Here is a 19,638-nt window from a genome sequence, read left to right as displayed (position 1 = left end):
TTCTTTTTTCCTTTTTTCTTCCCTTTTCTATTTTTCCTCCCCTTCTTTTTTTTCCCCCTTCTTTTCTATTTTTTGTCCCTTTTTTTCTTTTCTTTCTATTTTTTCTATTCCCCCCCTTCATTTTTTTCTTCCCTTTTCTCTTTCCTCCTTTTTTTCCCCCTTCTTTCTTTTTCCCTTTTTTCCTCCCCCTTCTTTCTATTTTTCCTCCCCTTCTTTCTTTTCTTGCCCCCTTCTTTCCATTTTTTTTCTCCCCTTCTCTCTCTTTTTTTTTCCCCTTTTTCTTTTAATTTTTTCCCCCTTTCCCCCCCCCCGTGCCCGCAGACGGCCGACCAGCAGTACATGGAGGGCTTCAACGACGAGCTGGAGGCCTTCAAGGAGCGGGTGCGCGGCCGCGCCAAGGCGCGCGTGGAGAGGGCCCTGCGGGAGTACGAGGAGGAGGAGCGCCAGAAGCGCCTCGGCCCCGGCGGCCTCGACCCCGTCGAGGTCTACGAGTCCCTTCCCCCGTGAGTCGGGGGGGCTTGGGGGGGGGGTTTGGGGGCTTTATAGGGCTTTGGGGGGGGGGTTGGGGGGTTTTGGAGGGGATTTGGGGGGCCTTATAGGGCTTTGGGGGGGGGTTGGGGGGATTTGGGGGGCCTTATAGGGCTTGGGGGGGGGATTTGGGGGGGTTGGGGGGGCCTTATAGGGCGTTGGGGGGGGTTTGGGGGGGATTTGGGGGGCCTTATAGGGCTTGGGGGGGATTTGGGGGGGTTGGGGGGCCTTATAGGGCGTTGGGGGGGGGTTTGGGGGGATTTGGGGGGCCTTATAGGGCTTTGGGGGGGGGTGGGGGGGGGTTGGGGGGGATTTGGGGGGCCTTATAGGGCTTTGGGGGGGGTTGGGGGATTTTGGAGGGGATTTGGGGGGCCTTATAGGGCTTTGGGGGGGGTGGGGGGGGTTGGGGGGGCTTTGGGGGCCTTATAGGGCTTGGGGGGGGTTGGGGGTTTTGGAGGGGCTTTGGGGGCCTTATAGGGCTTTGGGGGGGGTTGGGGGGTTGGGGTGGGGTTGGGAGCCTTATAGAGCCTTATAGGGCTTTGGGGGGTTTGGGGGGGGGTTGGGGGGGTTTGGAGGGGATTTGGGGGGCCTTATAGGGCTTTGGGGGGGGGTTGGGGGGGGGATTGGGGGGTTTGGGGGTGGGGGGCTTTGGGGGAGGGTTTGGGGGTGGGGGGCTTTGGGGGAGGGTTTGGGGGTGGGGGGCTTTGGGGGAGGTGTGAAGGCTTTGGGGGGGCTTTTGTGGGGTCCTGTGGGGGGCGTTTGTGGGGGAGCCTTGGGGGGTGTTTTGTAGGGGCTTTGTGGGGGTTTTGTAGGGCGTGGGGGCTTTTGGGGGGTTGGGTTTTTTTGGGGGGGGGTTGTGGGGTTTGGTAGGGTTTTGGGGTTCCGCTCACCCCCTTCCCGCCCCCCCCCCAGGAGCTGCAGAAGTGTTTCGACGTCAAGGACGTGCAGCTGCTGCAGGACACCATCGGCCGCATGGACCCCACGGTGGGCGCCTGGGGGGGGGGGGGCACCGCTCCCCCTTTTTATCGCTTTTTATGTTTCCCGTTATCATTTTTAACCCTATTTTTCCTCCCCCCCCCTCCCTATTTCCCCCCCCCCCCCCCCCCCCGCAGGAGGCCAAGTACCACATGCAGCGCTGCATCGACTCGGGCCTCTGGGTCCCCAACGCCAAGGGGGGGGGCGAGAAGGGCGGGGAGGGGGCCGAGGCCGTCTACGAGGAGATCCCCAAGGAGGGCGAGGGCAAGGGGAAGGCGTGAGGGGGCCGCGCTCTTCCTCCCTCCCTCCCCCTCCTCTTCCTCGCCGCCGCGCACGCTTCTCCCCCCCCCCCCCCAACACCGATGGGGTGAACACAAAGGGGGGGGGGGCGGCCCTGCAGCCCCCGCCTCGCCCCTAAGGGGGGGGTTTTGGGGTGCCACAACTCCCCCCCGTCCTTGATGCGCCCCCCTCCTCGCTGTAATTTGGGTTTTGGGGGGGTGGGGGGGGTGATTTTGGGGTGGGGGTGGGGGGTGGGGGGGGGCCGGGCAGTGCAATTGTCACCGCGGCTCGAGGGCAGCGCTCGGGCTCTGGCACCAATAAAGCGATGGAAGCGAAGGGGGGGGTCGTGATTGAGGGGGGGTCGTGATTGGGGGGGGGCCAAAAGGGGGTGGGGGGGGTGGTGGCACCGGGGAGGGGTGAAAGGGGGGTGGGGGGGGATGAGGGGGGGGGCAAAAGGGGGTGGGGAGTGGGGATGGTGGCACTGGGGAGGGGAGAAAGGGGGGGGGTAAAAGGTGGGGGTTGGGGGGGATTTTGGCTTTGGGGAGGGGCAAAAGGGGGGGTGGGGGGTAAAAAGGGGGGGTGGGGGGGCGAAACGGGGGTTGGGGGGTAAAAAGGGGGAGTTGGGGGGGCTATTGGCTCTGGGGAGGGGCAAAAAGGGGGTTGGGGGGTAAAAAGGGGGTGGGGGGGTAAGAGGAGGGTGGGGGGGGATATTGGCACTGGGGAGGGGCGAAAGTGGGTGGGGGGTAAAAAGGGGGGGGTTTGGGGGGGTATTGGCTCGGGGGGGGCGAAAGGGGGTTGGGGGGGTAAAAAGGGGAGGGGGTGGGGGGGATACTGGCTCTGGGGGGGGGGGCAAAAGGCCGTGCCCCCCCCACATCCAGCTCTGCCCCCCCCCATCCAGCTCTGCCCCCCCCCCCCGCCACCCCATTTCCACCTGTGCCCCCCAATTTGCCCCCCCATTTCCAGCAGTTCCCCCCCATTTGCCCCCTACCCCCCCAATTTGCCCCTCTGCCCCCCCATTTCCACCTGTGCCCCCCAATTTGCCCCCCTTGCCCCCCCACATCGAGCTTTGCCCCCCCAATTTGCCCCCTGCCCCCCCATTTCCAGCAGTTCCCCCCCAAATTTGCCCCCCCCCACCAATCCAGCTGCGCCCACGACCCGGCTGTGGCCACGCCCCCTCCCTCCCGGCCACGCCCACTTACCACAGACCACGCCCCCATCCACCAGGCCACGCCCCCTCCCGCGCCGCTCGCCCCGCCCACGGTGCGCAGGCGGGTGGGCGTGGTCCCGCGCCGGCGGCGGGCCAATGGCAGCGCGCGTCTCATGGGGCCCAATGGGAGGCGGCGTCTCTGCGGGGCCCAGGGAGCCGGAACCGCGGCCGGGCCGGCGGGGAGCGGGGCCGGGACCGGGACCGGAACCGGAACTGGGAGCGGAAGCGGAACCGGACCGGGGCCGGTGCGTGAGGGGCTGGGGGGCTGCGGGGGAGGGGGGCCTGGGCCGGGGGGGGGGGGCCTGGGCCGGGGGGGGCGGGGAGCGGAGGGGTTTGGGGCGGGGGGGGCGGGGCTGGAGGCGGAATTGGGGGCTTGGGGGGGGGAATTGGGGGCCGGGGGGAGGATTTGTGGGGTCGGGGTGGGATTTGTGGGGCCGGGGGGGGCAATATAGGGTGGAGGGGAGTTGTGGGAAGAATGTGGGGCCGAGCGGGGATCTGTGGGGCCGGGGGGAGTTGTGGGGCCAGGGGAGGAGCGTGGGGCCGAATGGGGATTTGTGGGGCTGAGGGGGGAGTTTTGGGGCTGGGGGAGGACGTGGGGTTGGGGGGGCAATGTAGGGTGGAGGGGAGTTGTGGGGCCGGGGGGCGATGTGGGGCTGAGTGGGGATTTGTGGGGCTTGGGGGGAGTTGTGGGGCCAGGTGGAGATGTGGGGTTGGGGGAAGTTGTGGGGCTGGGGGAGGACATGGGGCTGAGGGGGGGGTAATGTAGGGTGCAGGGGAGTTGTGGGGTGGTGGGGGGTGGATGTGGGGCTGGGGGGGAGTTGGGGGGACGGGGGGGATGTGGGGGTGCAGGATATGGGGGTCTTCAGGGTGCGGGGGGGTCAGGGCAGACGTGGCTGTGACATTCGGGGGCTCAGGATCTGGGGGGGGCTTTGGGGTCAGGATCGGGGGGCTTTGGGGTCAGGATGGGGGGTGTTTGGGGTCAGGAGCGGGGGGGCTGAGACTCCAACCCCATTGACGTTGCCCGTTTTGGGGCCCTGGAGCCTGCAGCGCGGGGTCGTGCCGATCCCGGGCGGATTTTTCCCAGGAAGACGCCAAAAACGCGCGCGTGCTCCCGCTGGGTCCGAAACCCCGCTGCTGCTGGGATCGGGGAGCGAAACACAAAAAAAACCCTATAACGGCCCCAAATCCGCCCCTATTGCTAGAAACGGGGGCGCCGGCAGCCGGCCCCGTCCCTCCCCGCCCTTGCCCGCGCCGTGACCTTTGAGCCGTGGCCGCCTGCGGCTCCTGACCTCGATCGAGGCCTCTGGCGGGGGAGCAGAAAGAGGCGAAACCACCCCAAAATTTGGCTGCTCAACGCGCCGGGGCAGAGTTTACCACCGGGGACGTTGCCACATGGGGTTTTTTTTGGGTTTTTGGGGTTTTTTTTTGGCGACTCGGGGGCTCGGGGTCCCGCAAACGCTCCCTGCACCGAAATTTGGTGGCTGGAGCCGATCCCGAGCCCCTTTGGGGTTTTTTTGCGCCCCCGTTGCACCTCCGGGGTTGGGGCTGCTGCACCCAGAGCTCCTGCTGGGCGTGCGGGCGCCCAAACTAAAGGTTTTTTTTGGGGTAAAACCTGGTTATTTGGCACCTTTAAGCACCGGACCACCGCGGCAAGCCCCCCCTGAGCCTTATTTGGGCTGAAAAATCCCCATTCCTTGGGGTTTTCCCCGTGGGGCGGGGTCGCAGCTCCGCGTCCGTCCTCGTTCCCCTGGAGGAGCGGGGACCGGAGCTGCGGGGCGCTGAGCCGAGGCCCCGGGCCCCTTCGGTTGGCAAAAAGGAGGGGAAAAAATAATAGTAATAATAATAATAAAAATAATAATAATAAAATAAAAGCCGTTCGGCCGCGTTGGCAGCAAGCAAACACGCTCGGGGTGGGAGCGGTGCCAGTGGGGTGGGAGCGGTGGTCCTGCACCCCTCGGGGGGGGGCCCACGGACCAATTTGTCACCCCCAATCCTCCCCCCCCCCCCGTGTCCCCACGCAGGTGACGACATCGCTGCCGCCGCCACCGCCTGGGGACCGGCTCCGCGTTATGCTCCAGCTGACGGTGAGGTCAGTGCCCGGGGGTGAGAGGCCGGGGGGGGTTCCTGTTCGTTCCCGTTCCCCCCCCGCACATCCCGCCCCGTTAACCCCGTCCCCCCGCCCCGCAGGAGATGTCTCTGTGCCAGTGCGCGGTGAAGCACAGCGAGTCGGACCCCGAGGGCTGCTGCTCCCCGCCCGGCGGCGCCCTCAAGGTTTCCCTGCACTGGGGCGGCGCCGAGGAGCGCGAGCGATGCCAGAGCTACGCGCAGGGCGCGCCGAGCGCCGAGGAGATCTGCATCGACCTCGCGCGGAGGATCGGTGAGCCCGGCCCCGTTCCTCACGCCCCCCCCTTACCCCACCCCACCCCGAGCTCTTCGTACCTCCGAGCTCCCCCTTTTCGCTTCTAAAAAAGCGGCTTTTTTTTGGCGACGAGCCCTCGGTCAGAATCCGGCCCTCGCCCTCGCTGGCTTGGGGTCGGAGAGCGATCCTCACACCCCAGGCTCGCCCCGCCACCGGGGGGGGGGGGGGTTTCGCTTGGCGAGCTGCGAAAAACGGGGGGGGGAAATGAGCGGGAGCCGCGGGTCCGGGGGCTTCTCGCAGCCCTGAGCCGCGGCACGGCGTCTTTTTGAACCCGGGTTTGCTGGAGCAGGCTGCGGCTCCCGCCTCGTCGGCCGAACGCTCGCGCTTCGGGTCCCAAGCGGCCTCGCTTCGGGTCCCAAACGGCCTCGCTTGGGGTCCGCGCCGCCGGGAATCTGGCGGCTGGGAGGGAAGCAGCAGAGTTTTTATCGTTTTCGTGTTTTTTTTTTTATTTTTTTAACGTTTTCTGCCGTGAATTTCCACCTCAACGCCCACCCTCGGCTCCTCCTCGCCGCGTTGCCTTCGCAGGCATCACGCCGCTGTGCTACAGCCTCTTCGCGCTCTACGACCCCCAGAGCGGGACCTGGCTCCCCCCCAACCACGTCTTCAAAATCGGCAAAGACACCGACCTCAGGCTGCTCTTCCGCATGAGGTGAGGGCGCCCGCCGAGCCTCTCGGCGCAGCCGGGCGCCGTTTTTAACGCAAGAAATACGCCCGGGGCTTTGCCGGGGCCGCGCTGGCTCGCTCCCGTACCCTCGCGGGGCGGGCAGCTGGGGGAACGGCCCGGAGGCGCGCGCCGAGCTTGGCGCGGGGCCGGCGAGCTGGCAGGGCTCGGCTCAATCCGGCCCCGAAGGATCAAACCGGGAGCTGGGCGGCTTTGGAGCCCGCGCCTGGGTTGGAAAAACGAATTGCTCCGCTCCCGGGGCCGCTCTGCCCGCGTCTCTCCGCCGCCCCGCTCAGCTCCGTCCCCGGCAGGCCCCGGTCCCCCCGCTGCGGGCAGCGTTTTTTCGCTCAGGGCCGCGGCTCCGTTTCCTGGCCTCGCTCCCTCGCGGCGAGGTTTTCAGGTTCCCCGGCGATCCCCGGCCCCGCCGCTGCCTTTCCTCCCGAGGCGCTGCCGCTGGCGGTCTCGGGAGGGGGGCCTTTTTCGGGCCGTGCTGTCGGGGTCTGAGTCAGAGCGAAGGTAAAAGCGCGGGGAGGAGCAGCCCCGGGGGTTCCTCAGCCCGCGCCCGATGCGTTCGAAGCGACCCGCGGCTCCTCCTGCCTGCCGGGGGGACTGGGAAGGAGCTGACGCTTCCCCCAGCTTGTCCCCGCGGGGGGAAATATTGCCGCTGTATTTTTGGGGCCACGAAGCCCTCTCTGCTCGGCTTTCGGAGCCGGCGGCTGCAGGCAGCGCTCCTGCCGCGCAGGGTCGCGGCTTTTGGGGTTGAGGGGAGCGGAAAAGCGCTGCGGCCGCGGGGCTCTGCCCGCCAGGCATCCCCCCCCCCGGCGAAACCCTGCCGCCCGGCACGTGCGCGGCGCGGAAAGCTCGAGCAAAGGCTGGGGGGGGGCGGGGGGGGTGGGAAGAGGTCGCTTCCCCTCGGCTTCCCGGCGCCCGAAGCCTCGCTGCGGGCTCGGAGGGCGCCCGGAGGCCGCGCCCGGTTCTCGGGTCGGGGTTTTGAAGCGGCGTCGGCGGCGCCGTTTGCTCCCAAAACGCCCACCGGGAACCTTCCGCTCCTTCCTCACCCTCCCCCCCACCAAACCCCGTCCTCTTGGGACCGGTGGCGAAAACCCTCCGCCGGAGCAGGGAGGCGTCGTTTGGGGGATTTTGGGGTAAAACCAGGGAATCCTCCGTGTCGGAGCGCGGCGCTGAGCGCGGCGCGGTGCCCCGCCGCAGGTACTACTTTCGGAACTGGCACGGGATGAACGAGAAGGAGCCGGCCGTCTACCGCAACGCCCCGCGGCCGAGCGAGGGCCCCGACGAGAGGCTGCAGGGGGGGGCCGTGCTCGACAAGGCGTCCTTCGAGTACCTCTTCGAGCAGGTGAGGGGGCCGCGGGCGGGCGCCGGACCGGCCGGATCCCGGTGGGGTCGGGGCGGGGAGCACCCGAGGGCTCGGCCCCTTTGTCGGGGGCGGTTTGCCCCAACTCGGGGCGCTTTGGGGAAAGGGCGAACGCGGCCGGGGGCCCGCTGGGGCACTCAGGGGTGTTTTTTTTTTTGGATGGGCTGAGGGGATCCCGTTACAGCGGTTAAACAATAAAAAACGGAGGAAAAAAAAAACCAGAAAACGGAGGAAAAATAAATAACGGGCAGACAAAAATAAATAAATAATGGTGGGAAAAAAAATAAATGAACGGGGAAAAAAATAAATGACAAGGAAAAAAATAAATAACTAAGGAACAAAATAAGTAAGGGGGGGAAAAATAAGGGGGGAAAAAAGTAAATATCGGGGGGGAAAGTAAATATCGGGGGGGAAAAGTAAATATCGGGGGGAAAAAGTAAATATTGGGGGGGGAAGTAAATATCGGGGGGGGAAGTAAATAACGGGGGGGGAATAAAGAACGGGGGAAAAAAGTAAATAACGGGGGGGGAGAAATAAATAATGGGGGAAAAAAATAACGGGGGGAAAAAATAAGAAACGAGGAAAAAAATAAGTAACGAGGAAAAAAATAAGTAACGAGGAAAAAAAATAACGGGGGAAAAAAATAGATAACGAGGAAAATAAGTAACGAGGAAAATAGATAAATAACGAGGAAAATAGATAAATAACGGACGTGAAAAATAATGTGGAAAAAGCAGCCCCGGAGGCGGCGCAGGGTGTTTTCCCCATTGTTTAGCTTTTCCTCTGCCTCACCAGGGGAAGTATGAATTCATCAACGACGTCGCGTCCCTGAAGGACCTGCAGACGGAGCAGGAGGTCCAGAGGTTCAAGAACGAGAGCCTGGGCATGGCCGTGCTGCACCTCTCTCACATCGCCATCAAGAAGGGCGTCTCCCTGGAGGAGGTGGCCAGGAAATACAGGTGAGAGCCTGAGCGAGGTGCCAAAAACCCACGGACGTTTCCGCTCCGGGCTTTTTCGAGGGAGCCTGCTAGAGGCTGCTGCGAGAGGGCAGCAGGAGGGGGCGGCCTGCCCGCGGCCGTGCCCTCGCTCTCCCTCTTCCAGCCGATTTTCGGGAGGCCGTGAAGACGCTGCTGGGCTGCCTGGGGCACAAACCCAGCGCGAGGTTCGTTCTCCTGACCCGTTTCTTCCCCCCCTCCGCCTCCGCAGCTTCAAGGACTGCATCCCGCGCTCCTTCTACCGCCAGATCCAGCAGAACAACTACCTGACCAAGTTCCGCATGAAAACCGTCTTCAAGAAGTTCGTGCAGCGCTTCCAGCGGCACACGGTCAGCGCGGGGAAGCTGACGGAGCAGGACGTCATGTACAAGTACCTGGCCACCTTGGAGCACCTCGCGCCCCGCTTCGGCAGCGAGCTCTTCCCCGTGCTCTCCTTGGAGACCTCCTCCGAGGGCGAGAAGGCGCCGCTCTACGTCAACGGGGGCCATGCGCAGGCGGAGCACGGCCACGCGCTGCTCCCCAGGGACCCGCCCGCTACCCACGAGGTCCTCGTCACCGGCACGAGCGGCATCCAGTGGCGGCCCGTGCCTCCCGAGGTAGGTGGGCGCTCGGGGTTTTGGCCACGGCGGGGTGGGACGCGGCGGAAAGAGAAGGAGCCGGGGGGTCCTGGCGGACGACGGGTTGACCGTGAGCCAGCAGCGTGCCCTGGTGGCCAAGGGGATCCCGGCGGGCATTGAAAGGAGCGTGGCCAGCAGGTCAAGGGAGGCGATCCCTCGATCCCGCCCTGGGCAGGCCTCACCTGGAGTGCTGTGGCCGTTCGGGGCTCCCCGGTAGAAAAAAAGACAGGGATCTCCTGGGAAGAGGCCAGCGGAGGGCCACAAAGGTGACACGGGGCCTGGAGCCCTGGGAGGAAGGGCTGCGAGACCTGGGGCTGGTCAGCCTGGAGAAAAGACGACTGAGAGGGGATCTCATCGATGTGGATAAATATCTGAGGAGTGGGAGGCAGAGGGACTTGGCCAACCTCTTCTCAGTGCTCTGTGGGGACGGGACAAGGGGCAATGGCCACAAAACGGAGCCCAGGAAGTTCCGCGCCAACATGCGAAAGAAATTCTTCAAGATGAGGGTGACGGAGTGCTGGGACAGGCTGCCCAGGGAGGTTGTGGGGTCTCCCTCTCTGGAGATATTCCAGGCCCGTCCGGACGCCTCCCTGGGTAGCCTGCCCTAGGGAACCCGCTTTGGCGGGGGGGTTGGACCCGACGATCTTTCGAGGTCCCTTCCAACCCCCTTCGATTCTGCGATCCTGTGAAAACCTCACGCTCCCGGGCTTTGCCACCGCCTCGTGTGCGGTTCGGAGGCCGGACGGGGCTTGGGGAACCCCGAGCTCCCTTCCAGTTCATCCCGCTTTGGCCACGCGGCTTCGAGCGGCGCCGTTCCCCGGCGGCGCGCCCGATTCCCTTTCGTCTCCGGCTCCGCAGAGCGTCGAGGCCGTCTCCCACCGAGGCTATTTCGGGAGGAAAAGCAGAAGCAAGGAGCCGGAGCCCCGGGGGCCGCGCCAAGCGGAGCCGAGCGAGCCCAAGTGGTCGCATTTCTGCCACTTCCGAGAGATCACGCACGTCGTCATCAAGGACTGCCGAGTCAGCATCAACCGGCAGGACAACCAGTGCCTGGTGAGCGCCTCTGCCCCGTCCCGACACGCGGTGGGGGGGCCTCGGGTTGGGCTCTGGTGGCTGAAAGGGGCAAGCGAGGAGAGGAACGAGGGTTTCTCCTTCTTTTTTTTTGTGTTTTTTTTTTCTCCTTGTTTTTGTTTTTTTGTTGTTGTTTTTTTTTTCCCCCCCTCCCTGAGTTCTGCGCTCTCTCCTCCTCGGGCTGGCTGGGCGGCGGATTTGGGGTGGCGGATTTGGGGCGGCCTCCTCTCAGTCCGGCCGATCCCTCGTGCCCCCCCCCCAGGAGGTGCTCCTCCCGTCCTACGAGAGCGCCCTCTCCCTGGTCTCGCTGGTGGACGGCTACTTCCGACTGACGGCGGACTCCAGCCACTACCTGTGCCACGAAGTGGCGCCGCCGCGGCTCGTCATGAGCATCCTCAACGGCATCCACGGGCCCATGCAGTACGTCTGGCATCCCGGGGGACGCCCCGTGGCCCTGGGGCCGGGCTCGAGCCTCTCCCCTTCTCCCCCCTCGCTAGGGAGGAATTCGTCTTCGCCAAGCTGCGGCGGGAGGAGCACGAGGAGGGGCTCTACGTCATCCGCTGGAGCGTCCTCGACTTCAACAGGATGATTCTGTCCGTGGTGAAACGGGGCCACCAGCAGGTACGGCGGGCGTCCCGGCGCCTCGTGGCGCGCTGCCAGGCCTGCCCCGGGGAGGATTCGCTGCGCCGCGGGGGGAGATCTGCGAGCTGGAAACTTGCTTTTTGCCGCTTGGGTCGTATCGGGGGCTCGGCCAGCGGAGTTTCCATGCGGGAGGGCGAGGGGAGCAGCTTTGAGGTGGAGCATCCTGCTCCTGCAGGGATTTGGCAGCAACGGTTTTGTGTCCTGCACGTTTTGCTGCTAAATCCCTGCAGTTTTGGGTCCTGCTCCTGTTCCTGCTAAATCCCTGCAGTTCTGTGTCCTGCTCTTTTTGCTGCTAAATCCCTGCAGTTTTGAAATCCCCGCAGTTTTGTGTCCTGCTCTTTTTGCTGCTAAATCCCTGCAGTTTTGGGTCCTGCTCCTGTTGCTGCTAAATCCCCGCAGTTTTGTGTCCTGCTCTTTTTGCTGCTAAATTCCCGCAGTTTTGGGTCCTGCTCCTGTGCTGCTAAATCCCTGCAGTTTTGGATTCTGCACTTTTTTCTGCTAAATTCCTGCAGTTCTGTGTCCTGCTCTTTTTGCTGCTAAATCCCTGCAGTTTTGAAATCCCCGCAGTTTTGGGTCCTGCTCCTGTTGCTGCTAAATCCCCGCAGTTTTGGGTCCTGCTCCTGTTGCTGCTAAATCCCTGCAGTTTTGGGTCCTGCTCCTGTTGCTGCTAAATCCTCGCAGTTTTGGGTCCTGCACCTTTTTCTGCTAAATCCCTGTGTTTTTGGGTCCTGCTCCTGTGCTGCTAAATCCCCGCAGTTTTGGGTCCTGCACCTTTTTCTGCTAAATCCCTGTGTTTTTGGGTCCTGCTCCTGTGCTGCTAAATCCCCGCAGTTTTGGGTTCTGCTCCTGTTCCTGCTAAACCCCTGCAGTTTTGGATCCTGCACCTTTTTCTGCTAAATCCCTGCAGTTTTGGGTCCTGCTCTTTTTGCTGCTAAATCCCCGCGGTTTTGCTGACCTGTTCAGCAGATCAGGGAAGGGGAACGACTCCGTTCGCTGGGCGAGCAGCGGGCAGGCAGAGCCGCGAGCTCCGGGCGGTGCCGGCCCCGTTAGGACCGGGGTCGGAGCTGCCAGGCTTCGGGCCCCGGAGCTGCGCCGCCCGTCCTCTGACGCCGCCTGCCCTCCCGCAGGGCCCCGGGGCGCAGGGGGCCCTCAAGTACAGGCAGTTCCGCATCCAGAAGAAGGGCAGCTCCTTCGTGCTGGAGGGCTGGGACCGCGAGTTCCCCACTCTGCGCGAGCTCCTGGACGTCCTCAAGGGCTGCACGCTCAAATCCGGCGAGGAGAGCTTCACGGTGAAGAGGTGCTGCCCGCCCAAACCAGGAGGTAGGAGGGTGGCTCTCCTCCCCTCTCTCGGGAGCGAGGGCACCCGGTGGTTTCTGAAGGCTCGCTTCCCTCTTCCGGCAGAGATTTCGGACCTGCTGATCACCTGGAAGGTGAAGGACAGCGCGAAGCAGATCCTAAACCTGACCCAGCTCAGCTTCCACCAGATCCGCAAGAACGAGATCACGCAGGTCGGGCGCCCCGCCCGCGCGGCAGCCGGGTTTTGGGGACGGGGTGTGCGGAGGATCCCGAATTCCCGGTCAGGGCATGCCACCAAACCCCTGCCACCGTGCGAGGGAAGGGCAGAGACGCATTTTGGGGTTGCTTCGGCCCTTTGTTCCTTCCCTCTGCGAGGAGGAGGCGAAGCAAAGCAGCGGCGCTGTCATCTCGGGGGACGATTCCTTCCCTGCCACCCACAGCACCAGCAGGGGGACGGGGAGAGCGTTGGCTCGTGCCCGCCGCCCTGCCGCTCATTTTCCTTCTCCCTCTGCCCTCAGCGAGCCCACCTGGGGCAGGGCACCCGCACCAACATCTACGACGGCGTGCTCAACGTCTGCGGCGCCGCCGGGGCCGACGACGAGGCCGAGTACTTCTCCACCGAGCCGAACAACAACAGCAGGGAGCTGCACGTGGTGCTCAAAGTCCTGGACCCCAGCCACCGAGACATCGCCCTGGTGAGCCCGCGATCCGCCAGCGCGTCGATCCGGGTTCCCCGGGCAGCTTCGTGGTGCCCCCCCAGCTTCGTGACCCCCCCACCACCACCTTTGCTGCTCTCTCCGCAGGCGTTTTTCGAGACGGCCAGCCTGATGAGCCAAGTGTCGCACGTCCACCTGGCCTTCGTGCACGGCGTCTGCGTGCGGGGCTCCGAGAGTGAGTCCCGGGCTCGCCGGACCCATGGGCCGCCCTCCGGAGCCGTTCCCGGGGCCGGATTTTGGGGCTGCTGGCCGAAAACAACCCCTCTTTGTGTTCCCAGACATCATGGTGGAGGAGTTTGTGGAGCACGGCCCTCTGGACGTGCTGCTGCGCAAGGAGAAGGGCCGGGTCACCGTGGGCTGGAAGATCACCGTGGCCAAGCAGCTGGCGAGCGCCCTGAGCTACCTGGTGAGGGGCTGGGGCCGCGCCGGCCGCCTCCGCGCCGCCTCTCGTCCCCTCCGCCGGCGCAGCAGGGAGGATCGGTCGCTTTGCTCTGCTCTCCGGGCAGACGCGTGGGTTTTTTTTTTTTTTAGCGTAATAACCTCTCCCTTCTCCCTCCGTCGTGGAGGTGAGCGCCTGGGGCGGCCCTTTTGTGGGGACCCGAAACGCTGGAGCCGCTCCGGAGCTTCAGCTGGGGGCCGTGGGGCTGGGGCAGAGGAGGAGGAGGAGGAGGAAGCTGCCTCCCCTGCTTGCTGGGCTTCTGGCCAGCAGCTCGGGAAGGCGTGAGCTGTGCTGGGTAATCCCCAGGCTCCCGGTGTGCCCCCCCGGCTCCGGCTTTGCGCGGAGGGGACGAGGAGAGAGGCAGGGAGGGGACGAAAGGCGGGGGCCGGGAGCGCCGCGGTTTTGTTTCCCGGCGCGGCCCTGCCCCGTTCCTCCTCTCTGAGGTCGCCTCTCCTCCTTTTCCCCAGGAGGACAAGAACCTGGTGCACGGCAACGTGTGCGCCAAGAACATTCTGCTGGCCAGGAAGGGGCTGGAGGACGGCTCCCTGCCCTTCGTGAAGCTCAGCGACCCCGGGGTCAGCTTCACGGTGCTGTCTCGAGAAGGTACCGCGCCCCGCGGGGCTCCCTGGGCTGGGCAGGGCTGGGCCCGGGCTTGTCGGGAGCTGGGAAGCCAGGTGCTTTTCCACCTCCCGCGGCTAGCCGAGAGCGTGGGTTATGCCTGAGCTGCTCCGGCAACGCCTGCCTGCCTTCCAGCCCTTAGTTTTGGGCGTCGGAGAGGTTTGGATGCGAGCCCCGTGACGGCAGCCGGCCCGAAAGCTGATCCCGCGGGGAGCTTCCCCTCCTCCGCCCGCGGGGTTTTGCGTCCTCCCCTTCTCGCTGACCCCTTCGCGCCTTCTCCTTCCCAAAGAGCGCGTGGACCGCATCCCCTGGATCGCCCCGGAGTGCGTGCAGGACATGGGGAACCTCAGCACGGCCGCCGACAAGTGGAGCTTCGGCACCACGCTGCTGGAGATCTGCTTCGACGCCGACGTCCCCCTCAAGGAGCGCACGCCTTCCGAGGTGACAGAGGCCCGCGGGGGGACAGCGGGGCGCTCGGCTTCCCCTCGGCCTCGTGGCTTCGAGCCCCTCCGTGGCTGCGGGCGCGTTCGTGACCTGTTTTTTTTTTTTTTCCCTCCGTTTCTCCCCCAGAAAGAGCGTTTCTACGAGAAGAGGCACCGCCTGCCCGAGCCGTCCTGCAAGGAGCTGGCCACGCTGATCTCGCAGTGCCTCAGCTACGCGCCCAGCGAGCGCCCGTCCTTCCGCACCATCCTGCGGGACCTCACCCAGCTCCAGCCCCACAGTGAGGCCCTGCCCTTCCCTCCCCTGCCCGTCCCTCGCCGGCTTCTCCCCGGCGCCGGAGCCGGGCCGACGCGGGCACAGCCGCAGCCAGCGTCCGCTTTTGGGAGCTCGCTGCTTCGGCCCCAGCGTGAGCCCTTCCCACGGGGCCCTTTGCTCCCCTCCCTGGCCGATTTTTGTCGGGGAGCAAAGCCCCAGAGCAGAAATTGCCTCCTGGGCTGCGGGGGCAGGAGCACGAAGGCGCTCAGAGCTCGGCTGGCCCCTGACCTCTCCTGTCTTTCGCAGACCTCGTGGACGTCACCTCCGTCAACCCCGACTTCCCCGTGTCCGACCCCACCGTCTTCCAGAAGCGCTACCTGAAGAAGATCCGCGAGCTGGGGGAGGTGAGGATGGATCCCCCCAAAGACGCCGAGGTCCTTTTGGGTGGGCTGGGACATGCGGAGGGGCTCGGACCCCCGTCAGATGTTCCCTTTGCAGCAGCCGCGCACAATTTATACGCTCCCATCCCCTCTGGGAGCAGCAGCCTCTTTCTGCCTTGATTTCCCCCAAAAATCCACGCCTGAACGAGGCTCACAAGTCTTTATTTTCGACCCGTTGCCGCCGAGGCTGTCCCCTCTGCCCAAAAAGCTCCCTGACCCAGCTGGGGGAAGCTGGAACGGTGCCGGCGGCGTCCCCAATCCCTGCTCCCCCCCCCAGGGTCACTTCGGCAAGGTGAGCCTCTACTGCTACGACCCCACCAACGACGGCACGGGCGAGATGGTGGCCGTCAAGTCCCTGAAGGCCGGCTGCAGCCAGCAGCTGCTGGCCAGCTGGAAGAGGGAGATCGAGATCCTCAAGACGCTCTACCACGAGAACATCGTCAAGTACAAGGGCTGCTGCAGCGAGCAGGGTGAGGAGGAGCTGCGAGGAGGGCACAAACCCGGCTTCCAGGCTCCGTTTCGTGGAGCCTGAACCCGTTTCGCTCGATCCCCGTCGCCCCAGGTGGCAGGGAGGCTCAAAATACAATTTTGGGGGTGTTTCTCTTCCCCCTGGCTGGGTTTTTCGGGGATTTCTGCCTCACCTCCCGCTCCTCGGCCAGGGGAGAAGATCGTGCAGCTGATCATGGAGTACGTGCCGCTGGGCAGCCTGCGCGACTACCTGCCCAAGCACAACGTCAGCCTGGCGCACATCCTGCTCTTCGCCCAGCAGATCTGCGAGGTAAAGGCTCTGACCTCTGCCGGGGCGTCCCCGAAATGGGGAAAAACCTCGGGGAAAAAGCACGGCGACGGCTGGCCGGGCTTCCTGCCTCCTCCTCGCGCCTCCGCCTCCCTTTTCGTCTCCCCCTAAGTGGCTCTAAGTCCCGTTTTCTCGCCCCAAAATGGTTCCAGTACAATTTTTCCTCCCTCAACCACCTCTAAAGTCCCCCTTCTTCCCCCATAAATCCCTCTTGATATAGGGAAAAACCTTGGGGAAAAAGCACAGCAAGACCTGACTGGGCTTCCAGCCCCCTCCTCCCTTTTGGTCTCCCCCTAAATGGCTCTAAGTCCCATTTTCCCTCCCCAAAATGGTTCCAATCCGCTTTTTCCTACCCAAACTGCCTCTAAAGCCCCTCTTCCCCCATAAATCCCTCTCGATATTGGGAAAAACCTTGGGGTAAAAGCACGGCGAGACCTGGCTGGGCTCCCTGCCTCCACCTCCCTTTTGGTCCCACCCCTAAATGGCTCTAAGTCCCATTTTCTCTCCCCAAAATGGTTCCAATCCGCTTTTTTCCTCCCCAAACCGCCCCTAAAGCCCCTCTCCCCCGCCCCAAACGCCCCGCCGCCCCTCCCCACGCCCCGTCTAAGCCCGTTTTCCCCCCGTCGCAGGGCATGGCCTACCTGCACTCGCTGCACTACATCCACAGGGACCTCGCCGCCCGCAACGTGCTGCTGGAGAACGAGAACGTGGTGAAGATCGGCGACTTCGGCCTGGCCAAAGCCATCCCTGAGGGCCACGAGTATTACCGCGTCTGCGAGGACGGGGACAGCCCCGTCTTCTGGTGAGCGCCACGGCCCCGATTGTGGCCCCATTGGGTCCCCAGTTGTGGCCCCATTGGGTCCTCGTTGTGGCCGCATTGGGTCCCCAGTTGTGGTCCTCGTTGTGGCCCCGTTGGGTCCCCATTGTGGCCGCATTGGGTCCCCAGTTGTGGTCCCAATATTGGCCCTGTTGGGTCTCCGTTGGGTCCTCGTTGTGGCCCCATTGTGTCCCCGTTGTGGCCGCATTGGGTCCCTGGTTGTGGCCCCAATTGTGGCCCCGTTGGGTCCCTGATTGTGTCCCCGTTGTGGCCCCGATTTTGGCCCCGTTGGGTCCCAATTGTGGCCCTATTGAGTCCCCGCTGGGTCCTTGTTGTGGCCCCGTTGGGTCCCCATTGTGCCCCCGTTGTGGCCGCATTGGGTCCCCAGTTGTGGTCCCCATTGTGTCCCCGATTCTGGCTCCCTTGTGGTCCCGTTGGGTCCTGATTTTGGCCCCATTGGGTCCCAATTGTGGCCCTGTTGGGTCCCTGTTGTGGCCCTGTTGGGTCCCCGATTCTGGCTCCCTTGTGTCCCCGTTGGGTCCCCAGTGTGACCCCATTGGGTCTCCATTGTGTCCCCGATTCTGGCTCCCTTGTGGCCCCGTTGGGTCCTGATTTTGGCCCCGTTGGGTCCCAGTTGTGGCCCTGTTGAGTCCCCGTTGGGTCCCCAGTTGGGTCCCCATTGTGTCCCCATTGTGGCCCTGTTGGGTCTCCATTGTGTCCCCATTGCGCCCCGATTGTGGCCCTGTTGGTTCCCCAATTGTGGCTCCCTTGTGGCCCCGTTGGGTCCTGATTTTGGCCCCGCTGGGTCCCCATTGTGGCCCCGTTGGGTCCCAATTGTGGCCCTGTTGTGTCCCCGTTGTGTCCCCCGATCCCACGCTGCCCCCGCCGCCCCGCAGGTACGCCGTGGAGTGCCTCAAGGAGTGCAAGTTCTACTACGCCTCCGACGTCTGGTCCTTCGGGGTGACGCTCTACGAGCTCCTGACGCGCTGTGACCCCGCGCAGAGCCCTCCCGTGGTGGGTTTCGGGTTTGGGGCCCGGGGCCGGGTGATCCCGGGGCCGGTTCCTCACCTCTGGCTCCCGTCCCGCAGAAATTCATCGAGCTGATCGGGGCCACGCAGGGGCAGATGACGGTGCTGCGGCTGATCGAGCTGCTGGACCGAGGGAAGAGGCTGCCCAGCCCCAAGGACTGTCCCTGCGAGGTAAATCCCGCGTCGCGCCGCCCCCTTCCCACCCCAAATGTCACCAGCACCTCGTGGGGCGAGGGAACGGGTAAAAATGGGGGGGGGGGGGGGCAGAGCGTTTGGAAACGAGGCCCTTCCCCTCCACCCCATAAAATCATCGCCCCGCCATGGTGTTTTTTTAGGGCACTGTCCCTTTTTTGAGCTCTTTTTCCCCTCCACCCCGTTAAATCGTCGCCCCTGATTGGCTTTTTTTTAGGACCCTGTCCCATTTTTGAGCCTTTTCCCCTCCACCCTATTAAATCATCACCCCTGGGTGGATTTTCTGGGGACCCTGACCCTTTTTCTGACCTTTTTCCCCTCCACAACATTAAATCGTCACCCCTGGGTGTGTTTTTTTGGGACCCTGCCTCTTTTTTTGACCTTTTTCTCCTCCACCCCATTAAATCCTCACCCCTGGGTGGGATTTTTTAGGACCCTGCCCCTTTTTCTGACCTTTTTTCCTTTCACCCTATTAAACCATTGTCCCTCTGTGGGTTTTTTTTAGGACCCTGCCCCTTTTTCTGACCTTTTTCCCCTTCACCCCATTAAATCCTTGCCCCTGGGTGGAATTTTTTTAGGACCCCGCCCCTTTTTCTGACCCTTTTTCCCCTTTTTTTTTCCCCAGATCTACCGCCTGATGAAGAACTGCTGGGAGGCCGAGGCTTCCTTCCGCCCGGCCTTCCCCAACCTCGTCCCCATCCTCAAGGCCTTCCACGACAAGTACCGCGCCCAGGCCCCCTCCGTCTTCAGCCTCTGCTGAGGGGGGGGGACACGAGCTCGGGACCCCCCCCCCCCAGGTCCCTTTAGGGCCGGGGCCGGGCCCCCAGCTTTAGGGTTTTTTTTTCCTTTGGGGTGGGTTTTAGGGCAGGACCGGGTTTTGCTCCGGTTTTAGGGCCGCCGTGCCTCTCGCCGCCGTGCCTCTTCCCCGCTCCCCCCCCCTGCCCTCCTCATCCTCGCCTTATTCCCCCCCCCGCACCAAAATGGGGCCAAACACTGTGAAACGGGACGGGGACGGCCCCAGCCCCTCTGCACCCCCCTTTATGGGGTCTGCATCCCCCCCCCCCACCCCCGCCAAAAGTTGGGGACCGCCGGGGGCTCCCCCCCCCATTACCGTGAGCTTTAGGGGCGAGGGGGGGGGCACCAAGAGGGCACACACCCCTTTCCCCCCCGCGACCCCAAAAAGAGGGGGTTAGCGAAAGAATTTGGCACTTTATTGCAGTTTGGGGTTTCCGCTGCGTTTTGGGAGGTTTTTTTTGGGGGTGGGGGGGGGCCTTGGGTCTCCCCCCACAAAGTTTTGGGGTGTGGGGGGGGGGGTTGTGCTGCCCCTCCCTGCGTCCCCAGGGAGGTTTTTAGGGTCAGACGGAGCTGATTTGGGGGGGACGAGGGGGCTGGCCGCCCCCCCCACTTTGAACTGTACAAAAGGGGGGGGCTGCTTTGCCCCGTTCCCCCTTATTTATTGCCTGCTGTGTGATGCCGCGCCCCCCCCCCCCGGCTATGGGGTGGGGGGCGGCCGGGGGGCCCCAATAAAGGTTGTAACGGCCCCTGTTGCTCTGCCTGCCTGGCTGGGGGGGTAACGGGGGGCTGTGCTCCCCGGTAATGGGGTGGGGGGGCTTATGGGGTGATTTGGGGGGGGGGGCAGGGCTCCCTGGGGGCTTATAGGGTGATTTTTCGGGGGGGGGGGTCAGGGCTCCGTGGGGTCTTACAGGATAATGTGGGGAGGGGTTAGGACTCCACAGGGTGCAGAGGAGAGCTTGGGGGTCCCTGTAGGACAGGGGTTTGGGGGTCCTATGGGGGGGGTGTCAGGGCCCCCATAGGATTTGGGGGGGGGATTTTGGGG

General features: G+C 64.2%; 2 protein-coding genes across 3 annotated transcripts; both read left to right on the top strand.

Moving 5' to 3' along the window:
• Nucleotides 1-6: 6 nt before the first annotated feature.
• Nucleotides 7-2,115, top strand: CDC37 (cell division cycle 37, HSP90 cochaperone; the record flags this gene model as incomplete). The annotated part of the gene is given in 4 exon segments (XM_083854263.1): nt 7-499; nt 502-503; nt 1,441-1,512; nt 1,641-2,115. Coding segments are annotated over 4 exon segments (711 nt in total), but the record flags the coding sequence as incomplete, so codon positions are not given.
• A 963-nt stretch (nt 2,116-3,078) lies between these two features.
• On the top strand, nt 3,079-18,904 carry TYK2 (tyrosine kinase 2). 2 transcript variants are annotated; one of them, XM_083854262.1, is made up of 25 exons: nt 3,079-3,234; nt 5,011-5,078; nt 5,177-5,366; nt 5,934-6,057; nt 7,279-7,423; nt 8,237-8,400; nt 8,648-9,032; nt 9,912-10,103; nt 10,384-10,541; nt 10,619-10,742; nt 11,891-12,083; nt 12,165-12,271; nt 12,578-12,754; nt 12,863-12,950; nt 13,054-13,181; nt 13,682-13,817; nt 14,122-14,273; nt 14,403-14,553; nt 14,835-14,932; nt 15,246-15,438; nt 15,628-15,746; nt 16,394-16,566; nt 17,478-17,595; nt 17,670-17,780; nt 18,427-18,904. In XM_083854262.1, the coding sequence occupies exons 3-25, from the start codon at nt 5,180-5,182 to the stop codon at nt 18,559-18,561; spliced, it is 3,558 nt and encodes a 1,185-aa protein (XP_083710388.1). In that variant the 5' UTR covers nt 3,079-3,234; nt 5,011-5,078; nt 5,177-5,179; the 3' UTR covers nt 18,562-18,904. The 2 variants fall into 2 exon arrangements, 1 of the variants encoding a protein (XP_083710388.1); XR_014577868.1 differs by lacking the exons at nt 17,670-17,780; nt 18,427-18,904 and having other exon boundaries at nt 16,432-16,566.
• The last annotated feature ends 734 nt before the right edge of the window (nt 18,905-19,638 follow it).

Source organism: Anser anser, assembly GCF_964211835.1.
Source record: "Anser anser genome assembly, contig: HAP1_SCAFFOLD_607, whole genome shotgun sequence".
NCBI lineage: Eukaryota > Metazoa > Chordata > Aves > Anseriformes > Anatidae > Anser > Anser anser.
Note: the sequence above shows the minus strand (reverse complement) of the source record. Positions and strands in the feature narration are given on the sequence as shown.

Bases quoted from the DNA above. Each gene is read 5' to 3' on its own strand.
- TYK2 (XM_083854262.1), top strand. From the start codon at position 5,180: ATGTCTCTGTGCCAGTGCGCGGTGAAGCACAGCGAGTCGGACCCCGAG. The intron at 10,542-10,618 runs GTACGTCTGGCA...CCCCCTCGCTAG, and splicing joins GGCATCCACGGGCCCATGCA to GGAGGAATTCGTCTTCGCCA. The intron at 14,274-14,402 runs GTGACAGAGGCC...TTTCTCCCCCAG, and splicing joins AGGAGCGCACGCCTTCCGAG to AAAGAGCGTTTCTACGAGAA.